Source organism: Haematobia irritans, chromosome 3, assembly GCF_050003625.1.
Source record: "Haematobia irritans isolate KBUSLIRL chromosome 3, ASM5000362v1, whole genome shotgun sequence".
NCBI lineage: Eukaryota > Metazoa > Arthropoda > Insecta > Diptera > Muscidae > Haematobia > Haematobia irritans.
Window position 1 is genome coordinate 185,236,081 of NC_134399.1, and position 27,166 is coordinate 185,263,246.

The 27,166-nt window shown below is 33.0% G+C and overlaps 1 protein-coding gene across 2 annotated transcripts in view; it reads right to left on the reverse strand.

Annotated features, from left to right (window-relative positions):
* Window positions 1-27,166, reverse strand: part of Ac13E (Adenylyl cyclase 13E) — a 242,762-nt gene that overhangs the window by 26,544 nt on the left and 189,052 nt on the right. For both annotated transcript variants that reach the window (XM_075300408.1, XM_075300409.1), the window contains exon 2: window positions 17,350-17,627. In XM_075300408.1, coding sequence (XP_075156523.1) covers window positions 17,350-17,627 — 278 coding nt within the window. The remainder of the gene's footprint in view (window positions 1-17,349; window positions 17,628-27,166) is intronic.

The window sequence follows — 27,166 nt, forward strand, 5'->3', positions numbered from 1 at the left end:
GAACTTAATGCCCGCTTTTATATTTGAAGGTGTCCGTCAACTCCTCGTGGACTACTTATTAATAAAGAGGAACTTAACTTTGTTTTTATACATTTTACTGTGTAATTTTTCACTATTTCCTCCTTATTTCATTTTACTGTCCCAACTCTAAAAAGAGTATAGTGCCCTTTCGTTATTTTTATGAAGACCCCTGATTTCTTTTAACGAACCAAGAAAAAAATTGTGTCCATAATGCCAAAATGATAAACAAAACACATGTCCACACATACACGCTGTTTGTTTTTCAAATGTCTATTCTCTTGGTTCCGAATGTCTATTCTCTTTATTCAAATTAAATAATATTTAGACTTAAGCATATCAAATTTTTGGCCTTATCATAAAACAGTTTTCCGAAACAACATACAAGCGGTTTCACAGAAATTGTTCTCTTTTGATTCTTTCGCTGTGTTATTTTGATATCTTTCGTCAACTCTCCCGGTTTCCATCTCTATTTTTTTTCTCTATACTCTCTCTCTGTCGCTTTGAATAAAATATCACAACATATGTATGTTTAGTCGAAATTTGTAAATCTATATATGTTTGCATTCACACATATGATTTTTATGAAACATTCATGCCCCAAACATAATATATTCTAACATATTAACATAGATGTCCCAAACATTTAGTGTTAGTTTAGGAACATTACATGTTTGCACTTAAATATATTGTGTTTTAAAATTGTGCCCGAAACACATTTTGTTTATATCGGAACATATGAAAAACATATTTTTCTAACAGTGTATATATGTATATGCTTTTAATTCAAAATTTCTTAGCATGAATATATTAAGAAACTCTCAAATACTGGTCCACCAGCGCTTGTTGGCTTAGCAAATTCAACGAACTTTGTGAGTATTTTTAAATCAAATCTTATTATATAGATATATGTGGATATTTCATTATTTAAGACATTTCCTTTATTGTGTGATTTAATTTTAACATTCGAGATAGATCATTTATTGCAAATTAGCTTCAATTCTAATTTCATAGCAAAAGTGAATGCAGTTTGAAATTTAGATTAGTTCCAAACATGTGAATAAATTATTTTTTTCCCACTAAAAAATAGGGTCGTTTGAATTCGTATAACTTTTTGTCAGCTACCCTGTATTTCAAAAACATATTCTATTAAAAAGTAATGTCACCAACATACTTTGTGATGAATATAAAAAAAATCTTCGGTGTAATTTGGGATTTATTTCCATCTGCAGAGTTCATTTCTTTCAACTCAAATTATAATGCCCACTTTAATTGAAATGAATTTTTTATGTTCATTCATGTCCATCATGAAGATTCCTCAGTTTTATTCACAAAAAATTAATTTATATTAAATGAATTTACTTAATTTGCAATACAATTATCGCCACAATAACAGTTTCACTTTTAACCAGATGACATTTTGAAGTGCCCTCAGGACAAACAGATTCTGATTGGTTTACAACAAACCCTGTGTGGTACAGTGGAGGCAAATTAGTTTTCGAAGGTTACAATGCATTTTTAATAAAATAAAAAAAAAAATCGTACATTTTTTTATATTCGAATTGTATTTAAACTTTTCAAATTAATAATTGTTGATAAAAACGAGGTCTGGGGCTGTATTTTTAATTGTTATGTTTTCCATATTTAGTCTTTCCATTGCAAGACTTCGTATACAAAAAGAAAAAGAAAATGTATATACAATACAAATTTAATTTTTCTTTTTGTATACTCTCTTGGATCCAAAGATTTTCGCCTTCCCTTAAGAATTTTGGTATTGATTCTTTAAACTAAATAAATTTTTTTAGTAACCTATCTGGCTTTAAATCTGGGACCAATAAAATTAAAATTAGGATACACATCTCATTTATCAAATTTTCATTCTCTTTTCGCGGGTTATTAATAAAGGTACTCACAAACAAATGCCAGTTTAAAAATCCAAATTATAACGGATAACAACAAATGTTTTCTTAATACAACAAAAACTTTAAACCAAAAACGCTAAATCCTCAAAATAAGTCTTAGCCTATATTTGAAGCGTTCTTAAATATAAAGTTTCAATATTTCATTTAATTTAAGGACAATTTCTTTAAATCAAAAATGTATTTCTTTATTTTAAGGAAAATTAGCCTTAGTTCAAAGAAATGTGACTTTAACGGAGAGACGCAAATTTACTAAATTTTTGTCCTAAATTTAATTTAAAAAATTTTTGAAGCGAAGATTATAAACTTTATTTTAATTAAAATGTCTTTATTTTAAAGAAATTTGACCTTAATGTTTTGTAAATTTCGCATCCTAAAATTGAGATTGCGTAATCTTTAATATCACGTAAATATTTTTTTCAGTGTACACAGAAAAATTTTCCCGATGAAGTTTTTCAATAAAAGACGAAATATTTAATAAGTAAAAATTAACAAGTATATACAGTATTAAGTTCGGCCGGGCCGAATCTTAAATACCCACCACCATGAATCAAATATAATAGTTTTCTTCGAAAAATTCAGGGGGGTTTGATGACAGATATTTTCCCAAACAGATCAGTTCAACCAGTGCGCTTCCCACAGATAAATGTAAAGATTTTACCTATGAAGACTAGATCAGATTCTGAATTTATAAGAACCGTTTTTTGTTTGAGTTTTAGAGGAATCATAAACATCTCTTGTAAGTGTGCAAGAAAATTATGAAATAACGGCTTGATTTGGAAACTAAATTCTGTAGATTTTCATCCCAATTATTTAAATGATAACGAGAAGTAAAATCTGGAAAGTTTGCATTCAGTTTCAAGCAATTTTCATGATCAGTGCGCCTTCTATAAGTGAAATCGGCCTTACCAAATGGACCGATAAAACTAAATCATAGAAACTTTGTTATGGGTCTAAAATGCCAGTATATTTTCAATTTGTGGCAAGTCGGATAAAAATTACGGATTCTAGAAGCCTAAGAAGTAAAATCGGGAGTTCGGTGTAACGGGACTATACCAAAACGTGGAAGGATACACACAGTATTCAGCACATTTAATTGTGGTTCTAGAATCTAGACCCCAAATCAGAGGGCCGGTTTATAAGGGGGCTATATCAAAAGCTGTACCGATACTCAATATATTCGGCACACCCCTTTATGGACCTAGAATACCTCTAGATTTCCAATTTCAGGCAAATTGGAATTTTCTGGCCATTGGCCATTTTCGGCACATCTCTATTTTCCTCTACATTTCCAATTTCAGGCAAATTGGATAAAAACTACGAATTCTAGCAGTCCAAGAAGTAAAATCGGGAGATCGGTCCATATGGGGGCTATATCAAAACATCGACCGGTACTCACCATTTTCGGCACACCTCTTTAAGGTCCTAGAATACCTCTAGATTTCCGATTTGAGGCAAATTGGGTAAAAATTTTGGATTCTAGAAGACCAAGAAGTAAAATCGGGAGATCGGTCTATATGGTGGCTATATAAAAACATGGACCGGTACTCACCATTTTCGATACACGTCTTTAGGGTCCTAGGGTACCTCTAGATTTCCAATTTCAGGCAACTCGGATAGAAAATACACTTTCTAGACGCCCAAGAATTAAATCTGGAGATCGGTTTATATAGGGGCTATATCAAAACATGGGCCGATTAGCACCATTTTCGGTATACTTTTTGATGATCCTAAAATACCTCTAGATTTCCAATTTCAGGCAAATTGGATAAAAACTACAGTTTTTATAAGCACAAGACCCCAAATCGGGAGGTCGGTTTATATGGGGAATATATCAAAACTTGGGCCGATATAGCCCATCTTCGAACTTGACCTGCCTTCAAACAAAAGACGAATCTGTGCCAAATTTCAGGATGATAGCGCCATTATTGAAGGCTATAACGTGATTAAAACAGACAGACAGACGGACATGCTTATATCGTCTTAGAATTTCTCCTTGATCAAGAATATATACTTTATATAGTCGGAAATCGATATTTCGGTGTGTTACAAACGGAATGACAAACTTATTATATATAACAAGTATATACGGCCGTAAGTTCGGCCAGGCCGAAGCTTATGTACCCTCCACCATGGATTGCGTAGAAACTTCTACTGAAGACTGTCGTCCTCAATCGAATTACTTGGGTTGCGGTAACACTTGGCGATGGCAAGGTATCTTAAAACTTCCTAACACCGTAATATATACCACATAGTCCATACGTGGTATATATTAAACTAAAAAGGCCGATTAAATACGAACATAATTAAGTTTAAAGTTTCTATAGAAATAAAATTTTGACAAAATTATATTTTGACATTTTCTATAGAAGTAAAATTTGGAAAAAATTTTCTATAGAAATAAAATTTGGAAAAAATTTTCTATAGAAATAAAATTTGGAAAAATTTTCTATAGAAATAAAATTTTGACAAAAATTTCTATAGAAATACAATTTTGACAAGATTTGCTATAGAAATACAATTTTGACAAAATTTTCTATAGAAATAACATTGGAACATTGCGGTATAACTCCAATTTCGGGAATTCCTGCGAGTTACCTTGTAGATTTCAAACAAATTCTTAAATTAAATTTAAATATTTAACATCAACATATAACATTTCTATAAGTGATTTTCTTCCAATGTGCTTTGAATGCAAGAAATTTTTAAGTTAATTACACTACACGTATTTGCAATTAACAATTATTTTTGACTGACTCTGGATTTATTTCCCAAGGTAATTGCCTATCCAAAGAAGGCTGGGAATCACAATGATTGTTTGTCATTGTGATTCCCAAAAACCTACTTTCTTTCTCTCTCTCTCATATGTACACACACACTAACAATTTTGATTAACTATCAAGGGATCAACCTGCAATGCCATTCTTATATGAAGAATGAAATAGACAAAAATTCAGCCCACAACCCAAAAAGAGTTAAAGTCAATACTGCCATAATATGGTCATGTGAAGTCCATAGCCTTTGGTTTGTTATTTTTAATTTTTACCTTCAACTCATGGCGTTGCAGACAGACAGGCAGTTATCATTTGGTCTATTTTAATTTCATAGACTTAATATGGATTTATTAAGAATGAGCATATAGTTTAATTTGTGGGTAAATAAGACTTGAAATTGGTATTTTAATATGAATATATTACAAAAGACCCCAATAGATTTTAATCCCAGGGACTTTTAAAATTAAATTTAAAGTAGATTTCATGTATTCGGATTTGAGGATATTTTTGCTATAAGCCTTTTGTCTGGCCTTTGAATCTCCATTATCACCATTAACATTCAACTTGCTATCGGCAACACTTTGCCAGTAAGTCAGCAGTTTTTCCTTTAATTTTATTTTGGATGACTACAGAGGCTTTAAAGTTCTTCGTAATACTTTGGTATTGACAGCCTGTCTTTTGTTGGCTTTTATTTAAGAATTAATCTCGAAAAAATTCTTGAGGTTTTCTTTTCTCTCTCTCTCTGTCGAGAACTTTTAATCTGCTTTCTTCGCTTTGGTATTAAAAAAGTTTTAATTGGTGTTAATTAGTAACAGCAATACTAAGATTGTTTAAATTAGTTCAGATGGTTTGTATATGACAAAAAAAAAAAAACATACACACACAATATGTTATGGAAGTGGCATTGGTTTTTAATTTTACTAACTAATAGAAGCAAACAGCGTCATGTTTCAATAAAAATCGTTGTGAAACAAGTACCGGCTAAAGTCAGGTGGATTCAATTATGCGATACTGGACAAATCCTACCGAAATGATAGTATGAGATAGAGATACACAAGTTGAAAATTGGCTATTTAACTAATTCATTTTTTACCCAAAAATGTAGACCATCCACTAATCTATTTTAAAATTTAGTCAAACATGGTTTTATCTTCGGCTGAGGTAAGCTCAGTCGCCTCCAGAGTCTCCGTAAGGACCCATTACTCTAAGCAAGTGTTTATCTCTTTCGAGTTAAATATTAATTAATTCTGTTTTATTGATTGAACTATTTTATAATCTATTTGTGTGATAAATGACAATCTCTCTACTATGATCAGGCTCTGATGGCAGGAGGCAATCGGGGTGTCGGCGATTTTTAGATATTCGGGAACGGGTATCTTCGCTGAGATGGAATTCGGTGTAAATGATCGGCAGGTTGTAAATACTTCGGTATTTAATGATCGGTATTGAATGAGAGATTCATTGCGTTTATGAGTACGTCGGTATTTATTGACGATCGGTGTTTGTTGAGAATTCTTTTCGTTGATGACCGGTTCTCTGACAGAACATCGGCTCGTAGAGAGTCGGTAATTGATGAGGAAATCGGTTTGATGATGTGATGTGTTCGATTCGTTTATAATCGGTTGTGGAGGATATGATCGGTAATTCATGAGAAATACGTTTCGATAATGTTCGGTAGTGGAGGTTAGTCGCCGATCAGAAGTTAATGAGAAATTCGGTTCGTTGATGATTAGTAGAGATGAGAATGTAGGTTTATCGATGTTCGATGGTTGTTGAAAAATTCGTTTATAATCGGAAGTAGATGAGAACGTCGTTTTGGCGATGAGCGGTAGGGTAGTTGATGGTTGCACAACTAATATCATTACAATTCGGAAAACTTCAAATTGATGATAATTGTGCGCCGCCGAATAGACAATTTTATATCGGCTAAGTCGTCAAGCCGCCGCCGCCGAAGGCAAAAATTTAGTGTCAGCTGGCATGCAAACTTTTCTACTGGCTAGTCTACGAGCGACTTGATGGTCTCTGTGGTGGAACAGTAGGCCCGACCAGAGAGACCTCTAGTGGAACAGTAGGCCCGAAGGTCTCTGTGGTGGAACAGTATGCTCGAACGTCTCTGTGGTGAAACTAGCCTGTAGGCCTCTGTGGTTGAACTAGTGCGAAGGTTTCTGTGGTTGAACAGCAGGCCTGAAGGTCTCTGTGGTGGAACAGTAGGCCCGAAGGTCTCTGTGGTGGGACATCAGGCCCGAAGGTCTCTGTGTTGGAACAGTAGGCCCGAAGGTCTCTGTGGTGGAATCGCAGGCTCGAAGGTCTCTGTGGTGGAACCGTAGGCCCGAAGGTCTCTGTGGTGGAACAATAGGCTCGAAGGTCTTTGTGGTGAAACAGTAGGCTGAAAAGTCTCTGTGGTGAAACAGAAGGTCTGAAGGTATCTGTGGTGGAACAGTAGGCCCGAAGGTCTCTGTGGTGGAACAGTAGGCCCGAAGGTCTCTATGGTGGAACCGTAAGCTCGAAGGTCTCTATGGGGGAACCGTAAGCTCGAAGGTCTCTATGGTGGAACCGTAAGCTCGAAGGTATCTATGGTGGAACCGTAGGCTCGAAGGTCTCTGTGATGGAACAGTAGGCCCGAAGGTCTTTGTGGTGGAAGTGTAGGCTAAAAGGTCTGTGGTGGAACATCAGGCTCGAACGTCTCTTTGGTGGAACATCAGGCCTGAAGGTCTCTGTGGTGGAACAGTAGGCCCGAAGGTCTCTATGGTGGAACCGTAAGCTCGAAGGTCTCTATGGTGGAACCGTAGGGTCGAAGGTCTCTGTGGTGGAACCGTAGGCTCGAAGGTCTCTGTGATGGAACAGTAGGCCCGAAGGTCTTTGTGGTGGAATCGCAGGCTCGAAGGTCTCTGTGGTGGAACCGTAGGCTCGAAGGTCTATGTGGTGGAACAGTAGGCCCCAAGGTCTCTATGGTGGAACCGTACGCTCGAAGGTCTTTGTTGTGGAAGTGTAGGCTGAAAGGTTTGTGGTGGAGCAGTAGGCCCAAAGGTCTCTGTGGGGGAATATCAGGCCCGAAGGTCTCTGTGTTGGAACAGTTGGCCCGAAGGTCTCTGTGGTGGAAGCGTAGGCTCGAAGGTCTCTGCGGTGGAACCGTAGGCCCGATGGTCTTTGTGGTGGAACAGTAGGCTGAAAGGTCTCTGTGGTGAAACAGTAGGTCTGAAGGTATCTGTGGTGGAGCAGTAGGCCCAAAGGTCTCTGTGGTGGAACTAGTGCGAAGGTTTCGTTGGTTGAACAGCAGGCCTGAAGGTCTCTGTGGTGGAACGGTAGGCCCGAAGGTCTTTGTGGTGGATATGTAGACTGAAAGGTCTGTGGTGAAGCAGTAGGCCCAAAGGTCTCTGTGGTGGAACATCAGGCCCGAAGGTCTCTGTGGTGGAACAGTAGGCCCGAAGGTCTCTATGGTGGAACCATAACCTCGAAGGTCTCTATGGTGGAACCGTAGGGTTGAAGGTCTCTGTGGTGGAACCGTAGGCTGGAAGGTCTCTGTGATGGAACAGTAGGCCCGAAGGTCTCTGTGGTGGAATCGCAGGCTCGAAGGTCTCTGTGGTGGAACCGTAGGCCCGAAGGTCTCTGTGGTGGAACCGTAGGCTCGAAGGTCTTTGTGGTGGAAAAGTAAGCTGAAAGGTCTCTGTGGTGAAACAGTAGGCTGAAAGGTCTCTGTGGTGAAACAGAAGGCCTGAAGGTATCTGTGGTGGAGCAGTAGGCCCGAAGGTCTCTGTGGTGGAACAGTAGGCCCGAAGGTCTCTATGGTGGAACCGTAAGTTTGAAGGTTTCTATGGTGGAACCGTAGGCTCGAAGGTCTCTGTGGTGGAACCATAGGCTCGAAGGTCTCTGTGGTGGAACCATAGGCTCGAAGGTCTCTGTGATGGAACAGTAGGCCCGAAGGTCTCTATGGTGGAAGGTTTCTATGGTGGAACCGTAGGCTCGAAGGTCTCTGTGGTGGAACCATAGGCTCGAAGGTCTCTGTGATGGAACAGTAGGCCCGAAGGTCTTTGTGGTGGAACATCAGGCCCGAAGGTCTCTGTGTTGGCACAGTAGGCTTGAAGGTCTCTGTGGTGGAACCGTAGGCTCGAAGGTCTCTGTGGTGGAACAGTAGGCCCGAAGGTCTCTGTGGTGGAACAGTAAGCCCGAAGGTCTTTGTGGTGGAGCAGTAGGCCCAAATGTCTCTGTGGTACTATTTATTTCGCGTTTGGGAATAAATTCCTCAGTCGACGCCAAAATATAATCGCACCACGAACAGAACGATGTGCAATCAGCGCCTGTGGAACGAGTAGCATTTATCTTTGTACAGTATGGTGTTGGTTTTTTCTAGTGTGTCTCAGTCGGTCACCTATCCGAGTCTACTTTTGGGTGGCAAAGATCAATAATATAAGCAATCCATACGATGAATTGATTGTGAATTAGCTTCTCTGAGAAATCACCTCGATGTAGCAGTACACAGACACCAAGATGTTCAGATGACTTGTGCCCAGTGGTGGTTATGGGTGTGGTTGTTTTTATGTTGGTTGATGTTAAGTTAGGGTGGATAAATAACATACGGCAAAATAAATAACTACATTAATTTGGTCACGTTACAATAGATCTAAATAACCTAATCGATTTTTGGCATTACTCAATGGAACAATAGAATTAATAGAATTTTAACGAAAAAAAATTGACTTTTCATTGAAAGAGAAGTTATGCTGAAAATTCATTAAAAAGTAATTTTTTGAAAAAAGAAAATTTAACGCTTAATTCTATTTTCGATCTAAACTGTATTTTGTTCGACTGGGAGATGACAGATTTAACCCTCTAATGCCCAATTCCGCCTTAAGGCGGGCTTTGATAAATCAGGAAGCTTTTAGTACAACACACCTTAAGACAACAAAAATGGGTAAAATAAAAAGAAAACTTGGTTAAAACTGTTCAAGAGGCTTTGCAGCATATACTGAAATTTATCGTATACGTTTTTCTTGTTTCGTTTTCTTGTTTTTGTGTCGTTAATATTGAATATTTAATCAGCTGGCAAAAAAATTGAGGCATTAGAGGGTTAAGTTATTTTAATTACAAGATTTTACGTTTTTTTGTTTAATATTAATTAAAAATGAACTGAATAAAAAATTAAAATAAATGTTGGTTCTCAGTTTTGCTCACGATGCAATTTATAGCGCCTTGAAATAGGCAGTAGTCAAAATTACGAAGGATGACGTTAGTGTACAAAAAATAAGAATGACTTTCCAGGGTTAAATATGCCGAATATCTTCATTAGTTCTGCTCACCATGTGAAACTTTTAGTTTCATCAATTAAATTATTAATTGATTGTGTTTTCAAATTCAATCTTTCTTAATTGGAAATATTTTGATGACATAGAACTTGACCTTCTGTAAACTAACTCGATGAAAGTATACTGAACCAAACCGAATTAACATTTTTGGTATAAATTAAGAAACGTATTTTCTTTATTCATAATTACAAAAACATTTAATAAAATTTACATTTATAATAATAAATAAAAAATTTTGTTTTAATATGTTACCTTATTAAATAAAGCATAAAGCTCTCATTTTCATTTAAAAACTATTTGTCACAAAAGTTGGGTTTCTTTCAAGTGGCACGTTTCTTTAAAATATCGATTAAATGAATCCCTCTTTAATACGTTCCAGTTTCGCAAAAGTGAAGTGCAAAGGAAGTAGAGCATGTGTGCCAAAACGGAAGAAGTCAATAAAAATGACAAGATATACGACACAAATACAAACTCCTCGCTACCATAACACAAAGAAGTCATACTGAGCGTTAGTCAATAAATGGCGATCTATGTCAGAGTGTGTGTTGGTGAGTGCTGTCATATGCACTATTTACACAAACTCTATGGTAGAGAAAAAAAGAGAGAGCAAGAAATTGAGTAAATGAACGACATTTATAAATGATGTTTATGTTAACTTTATGACTTAAACCGTCATACTTGTTATTGTGTTGGTCTTAAATGAATGGTTGGTGTTGTGTACATTAACCAACTTTGTATTTGATATCATGTGTGTTGGTCAATGCAGTTGCAACGCTAGGGGCGTGTGGAGACGTATATGTGGGATTGTATATAAACTTCCTCTTCTCTGTTGGAGGAATATGACAACGTGTGAGCAATGTAGTATATTCATGCTAGAAAAGTAAATCCATTGAACTTGTTTCAAAATTGCGCAATTTTCATTGTTTACCATAGTCATACGAAACTAAGGAATTGACTACTATAAGGTGTGGTATGTATGGAAAGGGAACTGGGGTTGGAGGCTTTCGTATTTAAAAAAAAAATGCGATTAATATGTGTATTGGATAATCAAACCTCATAATTCGAGCAAACAAACAAACTTCCTACAAATTGGATTCCTAATTTGTGAACTAGTACACATATGGATACCCTCCAATAAATTTTTCTTGGGTTTCTCATGGGACGGAGTATTTCATTTTCGGATGCTTTGCATTACTTTAGAATTTCTGCATTGGAATTTCATTTGAATGAAGAAATTAGAAAAAAAGAACAATATTTTTTTTCAACCATTACAAAAGTCAAAAAGTCAACTTTTATAAAATAAATTAAAAGATGACTTGTTGACATTTCCAAATTTAAGAAAAAAAATTGTCTTCTCATCGAAAAGTCGAATTTTGGAAAAGTCAACTTTTTGAAAGACATTCATTTTGTCTGCTATATAAGAGTTAACAGTCGCCTTAGCACATTGTACCGACTGAGTTGACATAGGTTAGGTTAGGTGGTAGCCCGATGTATCAGGCTCACTTAGACTATTCAGTCCATTGTGATACCACATTGGTGAACTTCTCTCTTCTGAGTTGACATAAAAACCTCTATTGAATATTTGAAGACTTTTTCATTGCCAAATAAAAACGAAAGCCATTTCCCGAAATCGTGAACGCCCTTGGACGAAACCGAGAACATTCCGTTTTGATTTTTCGTGAACGTTTCCGTTTCATTTTGTTACCATCCGTTCACGATTTTGGAACGTAATTTGTACTAGTAGTGTATGTCTTTGAAATAAGGTCCCAGTGGGGGGATTTTAGACTTAGAGGTCTCAGTGACGGAACCCAATGTGTCAGTTGTTTAACTAAAGGCTTGAAAAAGAATGCATATGGGAGCCAACGTTGTGCTATGTTTAGTATGCCCGCCGTGCATTCAAATGGTCGTAGGTTCAATCCCAGCTTTGACTGAACATTAAAAAGTTTTTCAGCGGTGGATTAACCCCTTCTCAGTAATACTGGTGACATTTCTGAGTGTTTCAAATTTTCTCTAGGCGGTTTCACTGCAGTGTGAAACGCCATTCGGACTCGGCTATAAAAATGAGGTCCCTTGTCATTCAGATCAACATAGAATCGGGCAGCACTCACTGATAAAATAGAAGTTCACCAGTGTGGTATCACAAATGACTGAAAGACTGTCGGAAAGATCGGGCTGCCACTATACCAAACCTAACCTAAATGCCTGAAAGTATCAATGGGGGATCTAAAGCTTGATAGCTTAGTGAAGGAACTGTAGACCCGAAGGTCTCAGTGGGGATACTGTAGGTCACAAAGTTTTAGAAGGATATCAATAGCCCAAAGGTCTTAGTGAGGGAACTGTACACAAAGAGGTCGCAGTTGTAGAATCCGAGGGTCTCTAATTGGAACTGTAGGCCAGAGAGTCTTAGTATACGAAATGGCCTCTGTCGGTGACCTATAAGCCTATAGATAAACTGTGGTAGAGGTGTGCACGTGACACGAAATAGAGTCGTGATCCACGCTCATGTCAACGGCGTGAGTGTGCGTGAGCGTGAATAGAAAACCAAAATGTCATGCGTGAGCGTGAGTCACGAAAACAATATCTTCGTGGGTGTGCGTGAGTAACGAATTACTCTCACGAAAATCATCCCGCTGTCCAAAATAAAACCAAGGATGTTAAGAGTTTAATAACCCTCTCGATTTTAATCATGCTGATGATTTCAGACACGTCCCTCAGGTAAATTACTCATAAAATTATTCGTGAGTCCCGGTATTTTTCGTGAGTCACGGTATGCTTGGTGAATCACGATATTTTTCGTGAGTCATAGTATTTTTCGTGAGTCACGACGTGCGTGAGTGTGCGCGAGTACAAGTTTTCTTTTCGCGAGTGTGCGTGATCGTGAGACCTAACAAACAATATCGTTCTGTCGTGAGTGTGCGTGAGTAAAATATTACTCACGTGCATATCTCTAAACTGTGGGTCATAAAGTATTAGGAGGGGTTTATAGCGCAAAGGTCTCAGTGAGGGCACTGTAGACTATAGGTCGCTTGATAGAGCCATGAGGTCTCAGAGACCAAAAGGTCTTAATGGTCTTAAGTGGCCTACCGCTATATGCTCAGCTTCGGGGAGTATATAGCCCGAAGGTCTCAGTAGAAGAACTGTAGCCTCAAATGTTTCAGTGAAGGAACTGAAAGTCAGAGGATTTGTAGGTCCCCTCAGCAGCGTTGCCAGAATTGTTTCACCAAAAACCGCTAGATTTGCCCAAAAAAATAGCTAAAAAATGCTAAAAAATAGCTAGAAAAAAAGCTAAATTTTTTTTTTTCAAATGTCACATTTTTGATTGAAATTTAACAAACTTAAAGGCTTTATTTAACTTACAATGCATATTATTTTCATTTGCATTGCATATTAGCTCTGTTTGCGTATTTGATACATTTTGATTACTATCACAAATTTTTTACTGGAAGTCCTTCGTTTTGTGGGAGCTACCTTCCCAACACCTCTATTTTATTTACTTGTTATTTTAAAATATTAAATGATCTAAGCATGCTTTAGATTTGGTAAACAAATGATTTGTCATTTTTTTAAATAAAATTTTAGTTTGGTTTTGAAATTGTGAAAAATTCGAAATACATTACTTTTATTTAAATTGTTGAAAATACCTATAGTTTACATTTCCCAGTAAAAACATTTTCCTTTTCTTCATGAGCTATCAAAGTGCTTTAAAAACGTGCTAACGCCAACTTAAATTTCCAAATTCAGACTCGACTTCAAGTAGAAATTATTGTATATATACGTTTTTAAATAAAGTGTTGAAAAACATCTTCTATTTTTGAACGCTATTTTGGTTTGTGGTTAAGATGCAAAAACTCCTCACATTTAAAGACTATTTCATTAATTCTTCCTTCTTTCATGAAAACATACCCATTTTTAAGTTGAATCACTTAATTATAAGGACAAAACGACTTTATCGTCTTTTGGACAAGGAAAAGAGTTTATATAAAAGAAATTCACAAATGCTATTATAACCAAAATTCGCGTTCGTATTTTAAGGAAATGAAATCTATGGCCTCACGACAATATTTTTTCAGTGCACTAGCTTTCTACTATTTTAATTTAGTAATATCGTAATAACTTTAGAATATTATAATAACATAAAAAGGATAAACGAGTCAAATGATAATATTCCCAATAATTTACTGACAGTTTATCTAACAAATTTGTATGGTAATAGTAGATTTAAAGTTTACGATAACTTTTATGTATATAATGAAAAAAACTTTACAACAAGGTGTATTTGCTACAAAAATGCCCGCATAATGGCTGGACTCATTATTAATGTTTCAACTGAGCTTTGAAATATGTGGAAACCCTTATACTTGCAGCAAGGCTTAGATAAAAACGCCGATTTATCCATATTTCAATAGAAACATGTCGAAAATAAAAAAAGCCAAAAATAGCTAAAAGGGTCATGAAAAAAAGCCAGAAAAAAAGCTAAAAGCTAAATGCATTTTTTTCCCGCCAAACGTCTTCAAAAAAAGCCAAATCTAGCGGGAAAAAAGCTAAATTGGCAACGCTGCCCCTCAGTGAAGGAATTTTGTTTTTAAAATTAGAGGTGGGTACTACGTTTTGCTTTCGAGCCGAAAAGCAACTTTTTCCAAGGCTATTTTTTTTTAATTAATTAATTTTAAAAATTAAATTTTACACAATCAATGCTTTAAAATTTTTCGAACCAAGTTTTAGCAAAATTTGATATAATTATAATCGTCGTCATATATAAATATTTTTTTTTTAATTATGTGTTATTTTGAATTATGTGTTAAATTCGAATTTTTATACCCACCACCATAGAATGGTGATGGGGGTATAATAAGTTTGTCATTCCGTTTGTAACACATCGAAATATCGATTTCCGACTATATAAAGTATATATATTCTTGATCAGGGAGAAATTCTAAGACGATATAACGATGTCCGTCTGTCCGTCCGTCTGTCTATCTGTCTGTCTGTCTGTCTGTCTGTTGTAATCACGCTACAGCCTTCAATAATGAAGCAATCGTGCTGAAATTTTGCACAAACTCGTCTTTTGTATGCAGGCAGGTCAAGTTCGAAGATGGGCCATATCGGTCCAGGTTTTGATATAGTCCCCATATAAACCGACCTCCCGATTTGGGGTCTTGGGCTCATAGAAATCGTAGTTTTTATCCAATTTGCCTGAAATTTGAAATCTAGAGGTATTTTATGACCATAAAGAGGTGTGCCAAAAATGGTGAGTATCGGTCCATGTTTTGGTATAGCCCCCATATAGACCAATCTCCCGATTTTACTTCTTGGGCTTATAGAAACCGCAGTTTTTATTCAATTTACCTGAAATTGGAAATCTAGAGGTATTGTAGGACCACAAATACGTGTGCCAAAAATTGTGAGTATCGGTCCATATTTTGGTATAGTCCCCATATAGACCGATCTCCCGATTTTACTTCTTGGGCTTATAGAAACCGCAGTTTTTATTCAATTTACCTGAAATTGGAAATCTAGAGGTATTGTAGGACCAAAAATTGTGAGTATCGGTCCATGTTTTGGTATGGTCCCCATATAAACCGACCTCCCGATTTGGGGTCTTGGGCTCATAGAAATCGTAGTTTTTATCCAATTTGTCTGAAATTGGAAATCTAGAGGTATTTTAGGACTATAAAGAGGTGTGCCGAAAATGGATAGTATCGGTCCATATTTTGGTATAGCCCCCATAAGAACGATCTCCCGATTTAACTCCTTGGGTTTCTAGAAACCGTAGTATTATCTGATTTGCCTGAAATTGTAAATATTCTGGTATTTTAGGCTCACAAAAACGTGTATCGGATTAAGTTTTTATCGGTCCATTTGGTAATGCCTCCATATAGACCGACTTCACTTCTTGAGGGTGTAGAAGGCGCACTGATCATGAAAATTGCTTGAAACTCAATGTAAAATTTCCAGATTTTCTTCTACAGATTTAAGATTTCAAATCAAGACGTTATTTTATAATTTTCTTGCACACTTACAAGAGATGTTAATGATTCCTCTAACACTCAAACAAAAATGGTTCTTATAAATCCAAAATCTGATATAGTCTTCATAGGTAAAATCGTTAAATGTATGTTCGTGAAGTGTACTGGCTGAACTGCTCTGCTTGATCTGTCCTCAAACCCTCTGAAATTTCCAAGGAAACCCTAATATTTGGTATTATACTTGATTTATGGTGGTGGGTATTTAAAATTCGGCCCGGCCGAATTTACTGCTGTATATACTTGTTAAATTTACATTCATTTGTGAAGTGAATAGCTAAATAGTTAAAAGACAAAGAAAATTCGATAGATGATATATTTTCCTAATATTAATTTTAAAGAAAAAAGTCTTTATTTAAAAAAAAGAAGCATTTTTTGCTCGGTATCAATACAAAAAATGTTCCCTTAGAGTAAACATTTTTGAATCCAAGATTTTTTTGAGTGTAATTGCAACAGCCTTAGGTAATCGGTGATTATATTAATCGATAATGCGGGCGTCAATTTTAGCACTATTCGTTGAAATGAAAATATGAAATGTAGTCGGTTGAATTTTTTTAAAAAATTTCTATGAACTTGAAATTCATAGCAGACAAAACAATCCATAAAGCAACAGCAGCGATTTTCAGATGAAATATTACACATGAATTTAAAAGTTTTACATTTTACTTGTTTCATAGTATAGCCTACAGTTATATTGGAAAAGTTATGAAACCATTCACATATGAAAGTTTTTGATAGCTTTTCATGTTATTGGTTTAATTCAGAAAACAAGTTCTCATATAGTTCTCATAGAAATGTTACAATTTTCACTTTTGGGAATTTTAAGCCAAACATGTGGGGAGAAAAATATTACATATTTTTGAGGCAAAAGATAAATCGAAATTATTATGAAAATGCCAATAGCGTTTTGTATGCTGAAATCAATAGTATTTTTAAAATTCGTGTTGAGTTAATATTTTAAAACCTGGCTCTATATTGTGTATTATAAAATATGCAAAACTGGTGGTGTTATGAAAAAACAAATATGCTCTATCATATTATTATTCCTTCAATTTCAGTGTGCATATTTGCCCGTTTATATATTGGTGGTTTGGTCCTGGAACAGCAATTTCCCGATAATAGATATTCCAATGTATGACCATAATAACTCTTTTGGAAAATTTTTAATTATTTTTTCATTTCATTATTAATCATTATTAGTAGAGGTTTATTTTTTTTCACTTTTTATACTTTCTTTATATACTTTAAAAATTTCCCTGTTAATAGCAAATAACTAAAATATAATTTTTAATTGCTTTTATTTTCCTTTACTTACCTATATCTCATTCGTATATGACAAAAAACACTTGTCTGATACTGACCCTCCAGTACAGCTGAATCAAATTTTGGATCCAGCCATGAGTTGGAGGCAGCTCGTTCAAAAGCCACGGGTAACATGACGCTGCAGCAGGAATGTCTACGACCTGTTTGACTTAAATAGGCTTGTATGTGAGGTGCTAAAGCAATTTGTATGTCATCGGTGGAATTGTTACGACTGTCATTGGCTAAAACGCCAGGTGGCATGGCGGTAAAGCTGACTGATTGTCGACGCGACTGAAAGGAAAAAAAGAATACAGAATTGAAGAATTAATATATTGAAATATTCCACATTTGAAATTTATGAGATTTTAATCAGACATTTTATATTAAAAAAAAAATAAGAAAATAACCTATCTAGAAAATTTCGTCAGGGATACAATTTGGTTTTCGTATTTTTCTTAATTTTTTGAATAAAAATTCAATTTGGTTTCAACTGTTAACAAACACGCTTGCAGTCTATAAAAATAATTTTCATAACTTAGTTTAATAAATAAATATGAAGTGATGATATAAATATTTTTTATGCTAAAAATATTTAAACGAAATTTGTTATTTATGCATTGGGTACCGTGGTGCGTATACTTAATTGCAATATTAAACATACGCACCCTAGTACAAATTTATTCTCTCTCATTCCAACTCCCAACAACATATCCAATATTAACCCTGGACAGTGATCCTTCGTCAAAATGACGACGCGTAATTTCATTTTCGATTTAAAATGCATTTTAGTCGATTGGGAAATGATAAATTTAAGTTATAATAATTCAACCATTTTATGAATTTTTGTTTTATACTAATTAAAAACAAATTGAATAAGAAAATAAACTCAATTTTGGTTCTCATTTTTGCTTACGATGTAAATTATAGCGTCTTGAAATAAGCTGTAGTCAAAATGACGAAGGATGACGTTTGTGTACAAAAAATAAGGATGACTTTCCAGGGTTAAATACCCCCACCTTACTGGTTTATAGTGAACATAGCTTCATTACTCGTTTTAATTCTTCTAATTTGCTCAGGTTATTGCAATTTGTATTTTGTGCCTTCACCACAATTTCTAGTTTGTTTCTTGTTTTTTCTTTTTTTTTTAAGACAGAGCATCCATTAATTGCATTTCACACTTATTGCGCTCTCATTACATGGTTGGCTAACCAAAAGCAATTAAAAGTCATTGCCTTTTTCATAGCATTTTCCTGTCTTCTTTTTATCGTATCCCTTTCATTTATATGTTGACCAACTCAACCCATTTATAGTTTGCACCATTGCAGTATTTCATCGTTTTTGTTTTCATTATGGGATAGTATGTATGAGTTTTATGGCAATAAAGAAAAACTTTCACTTCCTATTATGCTGAAGAATTCGAAGGGGGAGAAAAGCAAAACGTCGAAGAAATTTAATAATAATATGATAAATGTTTTGGAATTTTCATTTAAGGGAGTTTAAAGGGGGAAAAATCAACTATTGAAATAGTTAATGTAGGAAATATTGAAGAAAGATGCCCCCACAGCAGATTTCTTTGAAATATTTTTTTTATTAACTATAATTAAGTCACTAATAAAAGAAACATATTCCCCCATACTCCGAAATTCAGAATCGCAAAATTTCCCTTTGCCAATAATTTATTAACCTTGAAACTTGTAAACTGAAATCTTGATACTATAGTTTTCTTTAATGAGAATTTCAAATTAAAATTGTATTGGAGTCCAAGAGAATCTCCATTTATGCCATTGCCAATTCCGAATATCGGAACATGGGGGATTACCATCTTTGTCACATATTAAATTCTTTGGAATCTATTTTGAAAACTTTTAATATAATTTTTATACCTTTCACCACTACTGTGGTACATGGTATAATAAGTTTGTGCATTTGTATGTAACGCCAAGAAGGAGTAATCATAGACCAACCTTTTAGTATACGGATCGGCTTAGAATTAAATTCTGAGTCGATTTAGCGATGTCCGTCTGTCTGTCTGTTGATGTATTTTTGTGTGCAAAGTACAGCTCGAAGTTGTAGTCCGATTGTCCTAAAATTCGGTATAGGGTCCTGTTTCGGCTCAAAGACGATCCCTATTGATTTTGGTTCAGATTTAGATATAGCTGCCATATATATTTTTCGCCGATCTGGTCATAATTGGCGTGTATATCAACCGATCTTCCTCAAATTCCGTACATCCGAATATTTTATGGGTCTCGAAAAACTTGCAAAATACCAGCCAAATCGGTTCAGATTTAGATATAGCTCTCATATATAGCTTTCGCCCGATTTACACCCATTTGCCCAAAGAGGCCAATTTTTAACTCCGATTTGGTTGAAATTTTGCACAGGGAGTAGAATTAGCATTGTAACTATGCGTGCCAAATTTGGTTGACATCGGTTCAGATTTGGATATATCTCCCATATATAGCTTTCGCCCGATTTACACTCATATGACCACAGAGGCCAATTTTAACTCCGATATAGTTGAAATTTTGCACAGGGAGTAGAATTAGCATTGAAACTATGCGTGCCAAATTTGGTTGAAATCGGTTCAGATTTGGATATATCTCCCATATATAGCTTTCGCCCGATTTACACTCATAAGACCACAGAGGCCAATTTTTTGCTCCGATTTAGTTGAAATTTTGCACAGGGAGTAGAATTAGCATTGTAGCTTTGCGTGCCAAATTTGGTTGAAATCGGTTCAGATTTAGATATATCTCCCATATATAGCCTTCGCCCGATTTACACTCATATGACCACAGAGGCCAATTTTTAACTCCGATTTAGTTGAAATTTTGCACAGAGAGTAGAATTAGCATTGTTGCTATGCGTGCCAAATTTGGTTGAAATCGGTTCAGATTTAGATATAGCTCCCATATATATGTTTTTCTGATTTCGACAAAAATGGTCAAAATACCAACAATTTCCTTGTAAAATCGCCACTGCTTAGTCGCAAAGTTGTAAAAATGACTCTAATTTTCCTAAACTTCTAATACATATATATCGAGCGATAAATCATAAATAAACTTTTGCAAAGTTTCCTTAAAATTGCTTCAGATTTAAATGTTTCCATATTTTTTTACTAACATTGTGTTCCCACCTAGTGCATTAGCCGACTTAACTTTTGAGTCTATAGATTTTGTAGAAGTCTATCAAATTCTTCCAGATCGAGTGATATTTAAATGTATGTATTTGGGACAAACCTTTATATAGCCCCAAACACATTTGACGGATGTGATATGGTATCGAAAATTTAGATCAACAAAGTGGTGCACGGTATAATATAGTCGGCCCCGCCCGACTTTAGACTTTCCTTACTGGTTATTTTATATGTCATGTCAACTGACATATGCCTAAGCCAATTTTTTTACCTAATTTCCAATTTTAGAAACTAGTTTCGCTTGATAAACCGTCCCTTATGTAGTGAGATTTACAAGATACCAATGTTACCGGTTTGCCACTGTTTTCAAGAGTGGATAGTTTTGTGCCACTAAAATTTTGACAAAATTTTCTATAGAAATAAAGTATTTACAAAATTTTCTATACAAATAAAATTTTGATAAAATTTTCTGTACAAATAAAATTTTAACAAAATTTTTTATACAAATAAAATCTAAACAAAATTTTCTATAGAGATAAAGTTTTGACAAAATTTTCTATACAAATAAAATTTCGACAAAATTTTCTTTACAAATAAATTTTTTACAAAATTTTCTATAGAAATAAAATTTTGATAAAATTTTCTATACAAATAAAATTTTGACAAATTTTTCTATTGAAATTACATTTTAACAACATTTTCTATACATATAAAATTTTAACAACATTATATAATAATTAAAATTTTCTATACACATAACATTTTGAAAAACATTTCTATAGAAATAAAATTTTCTATTGAAATTACATTTTGACAAAATTTTCTATACATATAAAATTTTAACAATATTATATAATAAATAAAATTTTGATAACATTTTCTATACACATAACATTTTGAAAAACAATTCTATAATAATACAATTTTAACACAATTTTCTATACAAATAAAATGTTGACAACATTTTTTATACAAATAAAATTTTGACAAAGGTGTTTGTAGGAATAATTTCTTAATGAACCTCAATAATTTTTTATAGAAATAAAATTTTGACAAAATTTTCTATAGAAATACAATTTTGACAAAATTTTCTTTGCAAATAAAATTGTAAAAAATTCTATAGAATAAAATTTTGACAACATTTTCTATAGAAATAAAAGTTGATGCTGTTTTTTTTTATTTCAGCTTAAAACCATACATTGACTAAACTACAAGTGTAGCTTAACCAACAGAGGAAAAGAATGTTTGTCAAATTTATTTGGGCAAAGCCCTATAGACTGCAAGATAGTTGGATGGACGCACGTTTTGGAATTACCACATTCCTCATCAGCAACCTCTACTTGCAGCAAAACTATCAACCAATTATCAGAATAAATTCAGACAGTTCATTAAACCCAACAATCAACCACAATTGAACCTTCCGAAAAAAGGTTTTGTATGATAGCCGGCTTATACCGAAATAAATATGTTTGTTTCGAATTTATTTCGGCATAAGCCGGCTATCATACAAAACCTTTTTTCGGAAGGTTCAAGTGTGGTTCATTGTTGGCTTTAATGAACTGCCTGAATTTATTCTGATCATTGGTTGATAGTTTTGCTGCAAGTAGAAGATGCTGATGAGGAATGTGGTAATTCCGAAACGTGCGTCCATCCAATCATCTTGCAGTCTATAGGGCTTTGCCCAAATAAATTTGACAAACATTCTTTTCCTCTGTTGGTTAAGCAACACTTGTAGTTTAGTCAATGTATGGTTTTAAGCTGAAATAAAAAAACAACAACAATGCTTAAAGAACAACAATAACAAAACAAAACGAATGAAATAAAATTTTGACAAAATTTTCTATAGAAATAAAATTTTGACAAACATTTCTATAGAAATAAAATTTTGATAAAAATTTCTATAGAAATAAAATTTTGACAAAATTTTGTATAGATATAAAATGTTGACACAATTTTGTATAGAAATAAAATTTTGACAAAATTTTGTACAGAAATAAAATTTTGACAAAAATTTCTATAGAAATAAAATTTTGACAAAAAATTTCTATAGAAATAAAATTTTGACAAAATTTTCTATAGAAATAAAATTTTGACAAAATTTTCTATTGAAATAGAATATTGACAAAGTTTTCTATAGAAATAAAATTTTGACGAACTTTTGTATAGAAATAAAATTTTGACAAAAAGTTTTTAGAAATAAAATTTTGATAAAATTTTCTATTGAAACAAAATTTTGACAAAATTTTCTATACAAATAAAATTTTGACAAAGTTTTCTGTAGAAATAAAATTTTAACAAAATTTCTCACAGAAATAAAATTTTGACAAAATGTTCTATACAAATAAAATTTTTGTAAAATTTTTATAAATTTTCTATAGAAATACAATTTTTATAAATTTTCTATACAAATAAAATTTTTGTAAAATTTTCTATACAAATAAAATTTTAACAAAATTTTCTATAGAAATAAAATTTTGATAAAATTTTCTATACAAATAACATTTTGACAAAATTTGTTATACAAATAAAATTTTGAAAAAACATTTTATAGAAATTATTGTTGTTTTTTTTTTTTTGATCTCAGCTTAAAGCCATGCATTGACTAAACTACAAGTGTAGCTTAACCAACAGAGGAAAAGTATGCTTGTCAAATTTATTTGGGCAAAGCCCTATAGACTGCAAGATGGTTGGATGTACAGCTGTTTCGGAATTACCACATTCCTCATCAGCATCCTCTACTTGCAGCAAAACTATCAACCAATTATCAGAATAAATTCGGGTAATTCACTCAACCCAACGTGAACTACACTTGAACCTCCCGAAAAAGGGTTTGATAGTCGGCTACTGCCTAAACAAATTTGCCAGCATATCTCTTTTCCTTTGCCAAACTCAAATCATCGATTTGTATGTATGTATACAATGCATGGCTTTAAGCTGAGATCAAAAAAAAAAAAAAAAATAACAATAACGATTGAAGAGAAGCCAACAATAACAAACAAAACGAATTTTATAGAAATAAAATTTTGACAAAATTTTCTATTGAAATAAAATTTTGATAAAATTTTCTATACAAATAAAATGTTGAAAAAAAAATTTTTAGGAATATTTTCTTTATGAACCCCAATAATTTTCTATAGAAATACAATTTTGACAAAATTTTCTATTGAAATAAAATTTTGCCAAAATTTTCTATACAAATAATATTGTGACGAAATTTGCTGTAGAAATAAAATTTTGACAAAATTTTGTACAGAAATAAAATTGTGACGAAAATTTCTATAGATTTAAGCCATTTCTATAGATTTAAGCTATGAAAAAAAAATGCTGACAAAATTCTCTATAGTAATAAAATTTTGACAAAATTTTCTATTGAAATAAAATTTTGACAAAATTTTCTATTGAAATAAAATTTTGACAAAATTTTCTATACAACTAAAATTTTGACAAAATTTTCTATACAAATAAAATTTTGACAAAATTTTCTATACAAAATTCTATGACAAAATTTTCTATACAAATACAATTTTGACAAAATTTTCTGTACAAATAAACTTTTGACAAAATTTTCTGTACAAATAAACTTTTGACAAAATTTTCTAAAGAAATAACATTTTGACAAAAATTTCTATAGAATACAAATTTTGACAAAAGTTTCTATAGAAATAAAATTTTGACAAAATTCTTTATAGAAATAAAATGTTGACAACATTTTCTGTAGAAATAAAATTTTGACAAAAATTTCTATTGAAATAAAATATTGACAAAATTTTCTATAGAAATTAAATTTTGACGAAATTTTGTATAGAAATAAAAATTTGACAAACATTTTTTAGAAATAAAATTTTGACAAACATTTTTTAGAAATAAAATTTTGACAAAAAATTCTATAGAAATAAAATTTTGACAAAATTTTCTATAGAAATAAGATTGTGATAAAATTTTCTATAGAAATAAAATTTTGACAAAATTTTGTATTGAAATAAAATGTTGACAAAATTTTGTATAGAAATAACATTTTGGCAAAAATTTCTATAGAAATAAAATCTTGACAAAAATTTCTTTAGAAGTAAAATTTTGACAAAATTCTCTATAGAAATAAAATTTTGACAAAATTTTCTATAGAAATAAAATTTTCTTTAGAAATAAAATTTTGACAAAGTTTTCACAAATATTTTCGTTAGAAATGAAATTTCCTATAGTACCAAAATTTTGCAAAATAAACTTTTTTGTTTGGTAGCTTTTTGGTAAAATTTTCTAAAAATTTTGGTAGATTATTTTTGGCTCGAGTCGCAACCGTGATCTCGTTGCATTTTCTCTTGTTTTATCGTGATGTTAAACGCCGTTCGGAATCGGCTGTTTTTAGCCAGTTTTATATTATTCCACTATTCGTTTTGACTTTTTATAAAGCCGTTAGGATCTGTAATATCGGGTGCTCATACTGCGAAATCGAAACTCTTAAATAAATGATAAGGACTGAAACTAAGTGTCGATTGTCGATATATTGACTGGCTAAATTTTGTGAGAATTTTTTGGCCACCAGTAGAAGTAGAGGTAACAAAACCAAATACAAATTGGTCTTCTAACCCCCAATTTATTTGAGGCCCAAAAGAGACCAAAATTGTAATTTACACTGCAAGTTAATATAAAGCAACTTTTATTAATGAACTCCAAATTAATATCACATTTCAATCCTAATGTATCTCCTTTATCACGAATGTGTCTAGGCCGGCATATTTTCTTCAAGTAAAAGTCTTTACGTATAATTGCAAATCTCCATCGTTTTTTCTTCTGATGTAAGGCACAACCCTGTTGGTGGGTTACCAAAGGGTACTTGAATGAAAAGGTTTTTTCTTTGGAATACTACCATATATTTGCTATGCAATGTAATTTGAAGCAAGATATTCTTATTCCATTTCTACTTCTACCATTTCTACCAAAAATTCATTTATTAAACTCATGGCTCATCTTTGAAAGTAATTCTCCATGGTATTTGGTATTTTTCATGTTGTGCAAACTAAAACTCAGGAGTCTTTCCATTATTGTTGATGCTTTTTGATGTAGTCTAGCAGAATGTGTTTTTGGAGTTCCATAGTATAATGGTATACAATGTCGGGTGTTATGTTCTCTAATGTTTTTTTTTTTTTTTTTTTTTTTATGGGGTGTTTGTTTACATTTCTTTCTTGGCATCGTTGAGTGGTACTGCCAACAATTTTAAGTGAAATAAATTTTTAACTTTTATGTCCCTGAAGCCTTTTTCGGACAGTATAAATGTGAGTTAAAAAGTATGTGAGAGATAAAGAGAACGAGAGAGTAAATGAAAACCTAAATGAGTAGTTATTGTATTACACCACTCTCACACTTGGGGGATTGTGAGTTAATTTCATTTCTGTATATGTGTGTGAGTTTCGCTGGTAAGTCTGTACCCCATTATCTTAGACCCATTGAAATGCATTAGTGCGGTATTTTTCAAGAGTCTAACACTTTTGCAGTGCAAGTGTCCTAATTGCTTTAAGCATACTTAATGGCATACAACTTGCATTTTTCCGTTTCAAATGTTTTGAGTTTCCTTTACGTTTCCGGTTTTTGTTTATGTCGGCGATGTTCTTTTTTCCTTTTTTTTTGTGCGCGCTTTACCCAACAATTGTGTCTGTTAGAGATTCAATGCGGCAAAAAGTGAATGCTAAAGATTTTTTTCCAGGAATTTAGTTTTAACTTGAGTATGAAAAGCTGGCTGAAGGTTAGTGCAAATAAAATGTTCATGGACCTATGGGAATTTTTCTAAATTTAATATTCTTAACTAAACCATGAAAATTCGTTTTCACGATTGTATATTGAAATTTTTATGTGCTTGTTTATTAATTCATTTATTAATAATGTCCAAATTTTATATCGAGGTCATAGTGAATTCGGTCACATGAAAAATACGAAACAATGCACAAAGTCCTTAGAGGTTTATAATAAAACCAACATTGTTTTTAGGGTAGCTACAGCTCCAGATGTTGAGTAGGGGTAAACATTGAAATAAACGAAATGATGAAATAATGATATAAAGGAGGGGGTCGATTTATGAAAGGTACGTGTATTAATTGAGAAATTGTGAATTTGGTTTAGAAATTGTATTGTAATATTTTGATTTCAGATTTTTAAATATAGACTATATTTAAATTGAATTAAAAACAGAAATAAAGCTGACAATTTCTAGAGAATGCATTTATGATTTGTCTCTTTTCTGTGAAACAACAAATTTTAAAAATTTTATTAATTCAAAATTAAAAAAAGAGAAAAACAGAGTAAATTTCATGGAATTGAGACTAGTTAGAAACTCAATATCTAACAAAAATCCATTTTTGTGCTGTGCCAAATTGATTAATACACGCATGATTAATTGAGAAATTGTGAATTTGGTTTAGAAATTATATTGTAATATTTTGATCTCAGATTTTTAAATATAGACTATATTTAAGTTGAATTAAAAATAGAAATAAAGGTGATAATTCGTAGAGAAAGCATTTATGATTTTTTTTTCTCTTTTCTGTGAAACAACAAAATTAAAAGAGCAAATTTTCTCGAATTTAGACAACTTAGAAACTCAATATCTAACAAAAATCCATTTTGGTGCTGTGCCAAATTGAGACTTTGTATGTCCAAATGCATTTAGCACAACCGTCTGATCCAAAAAATTACTTGTCAA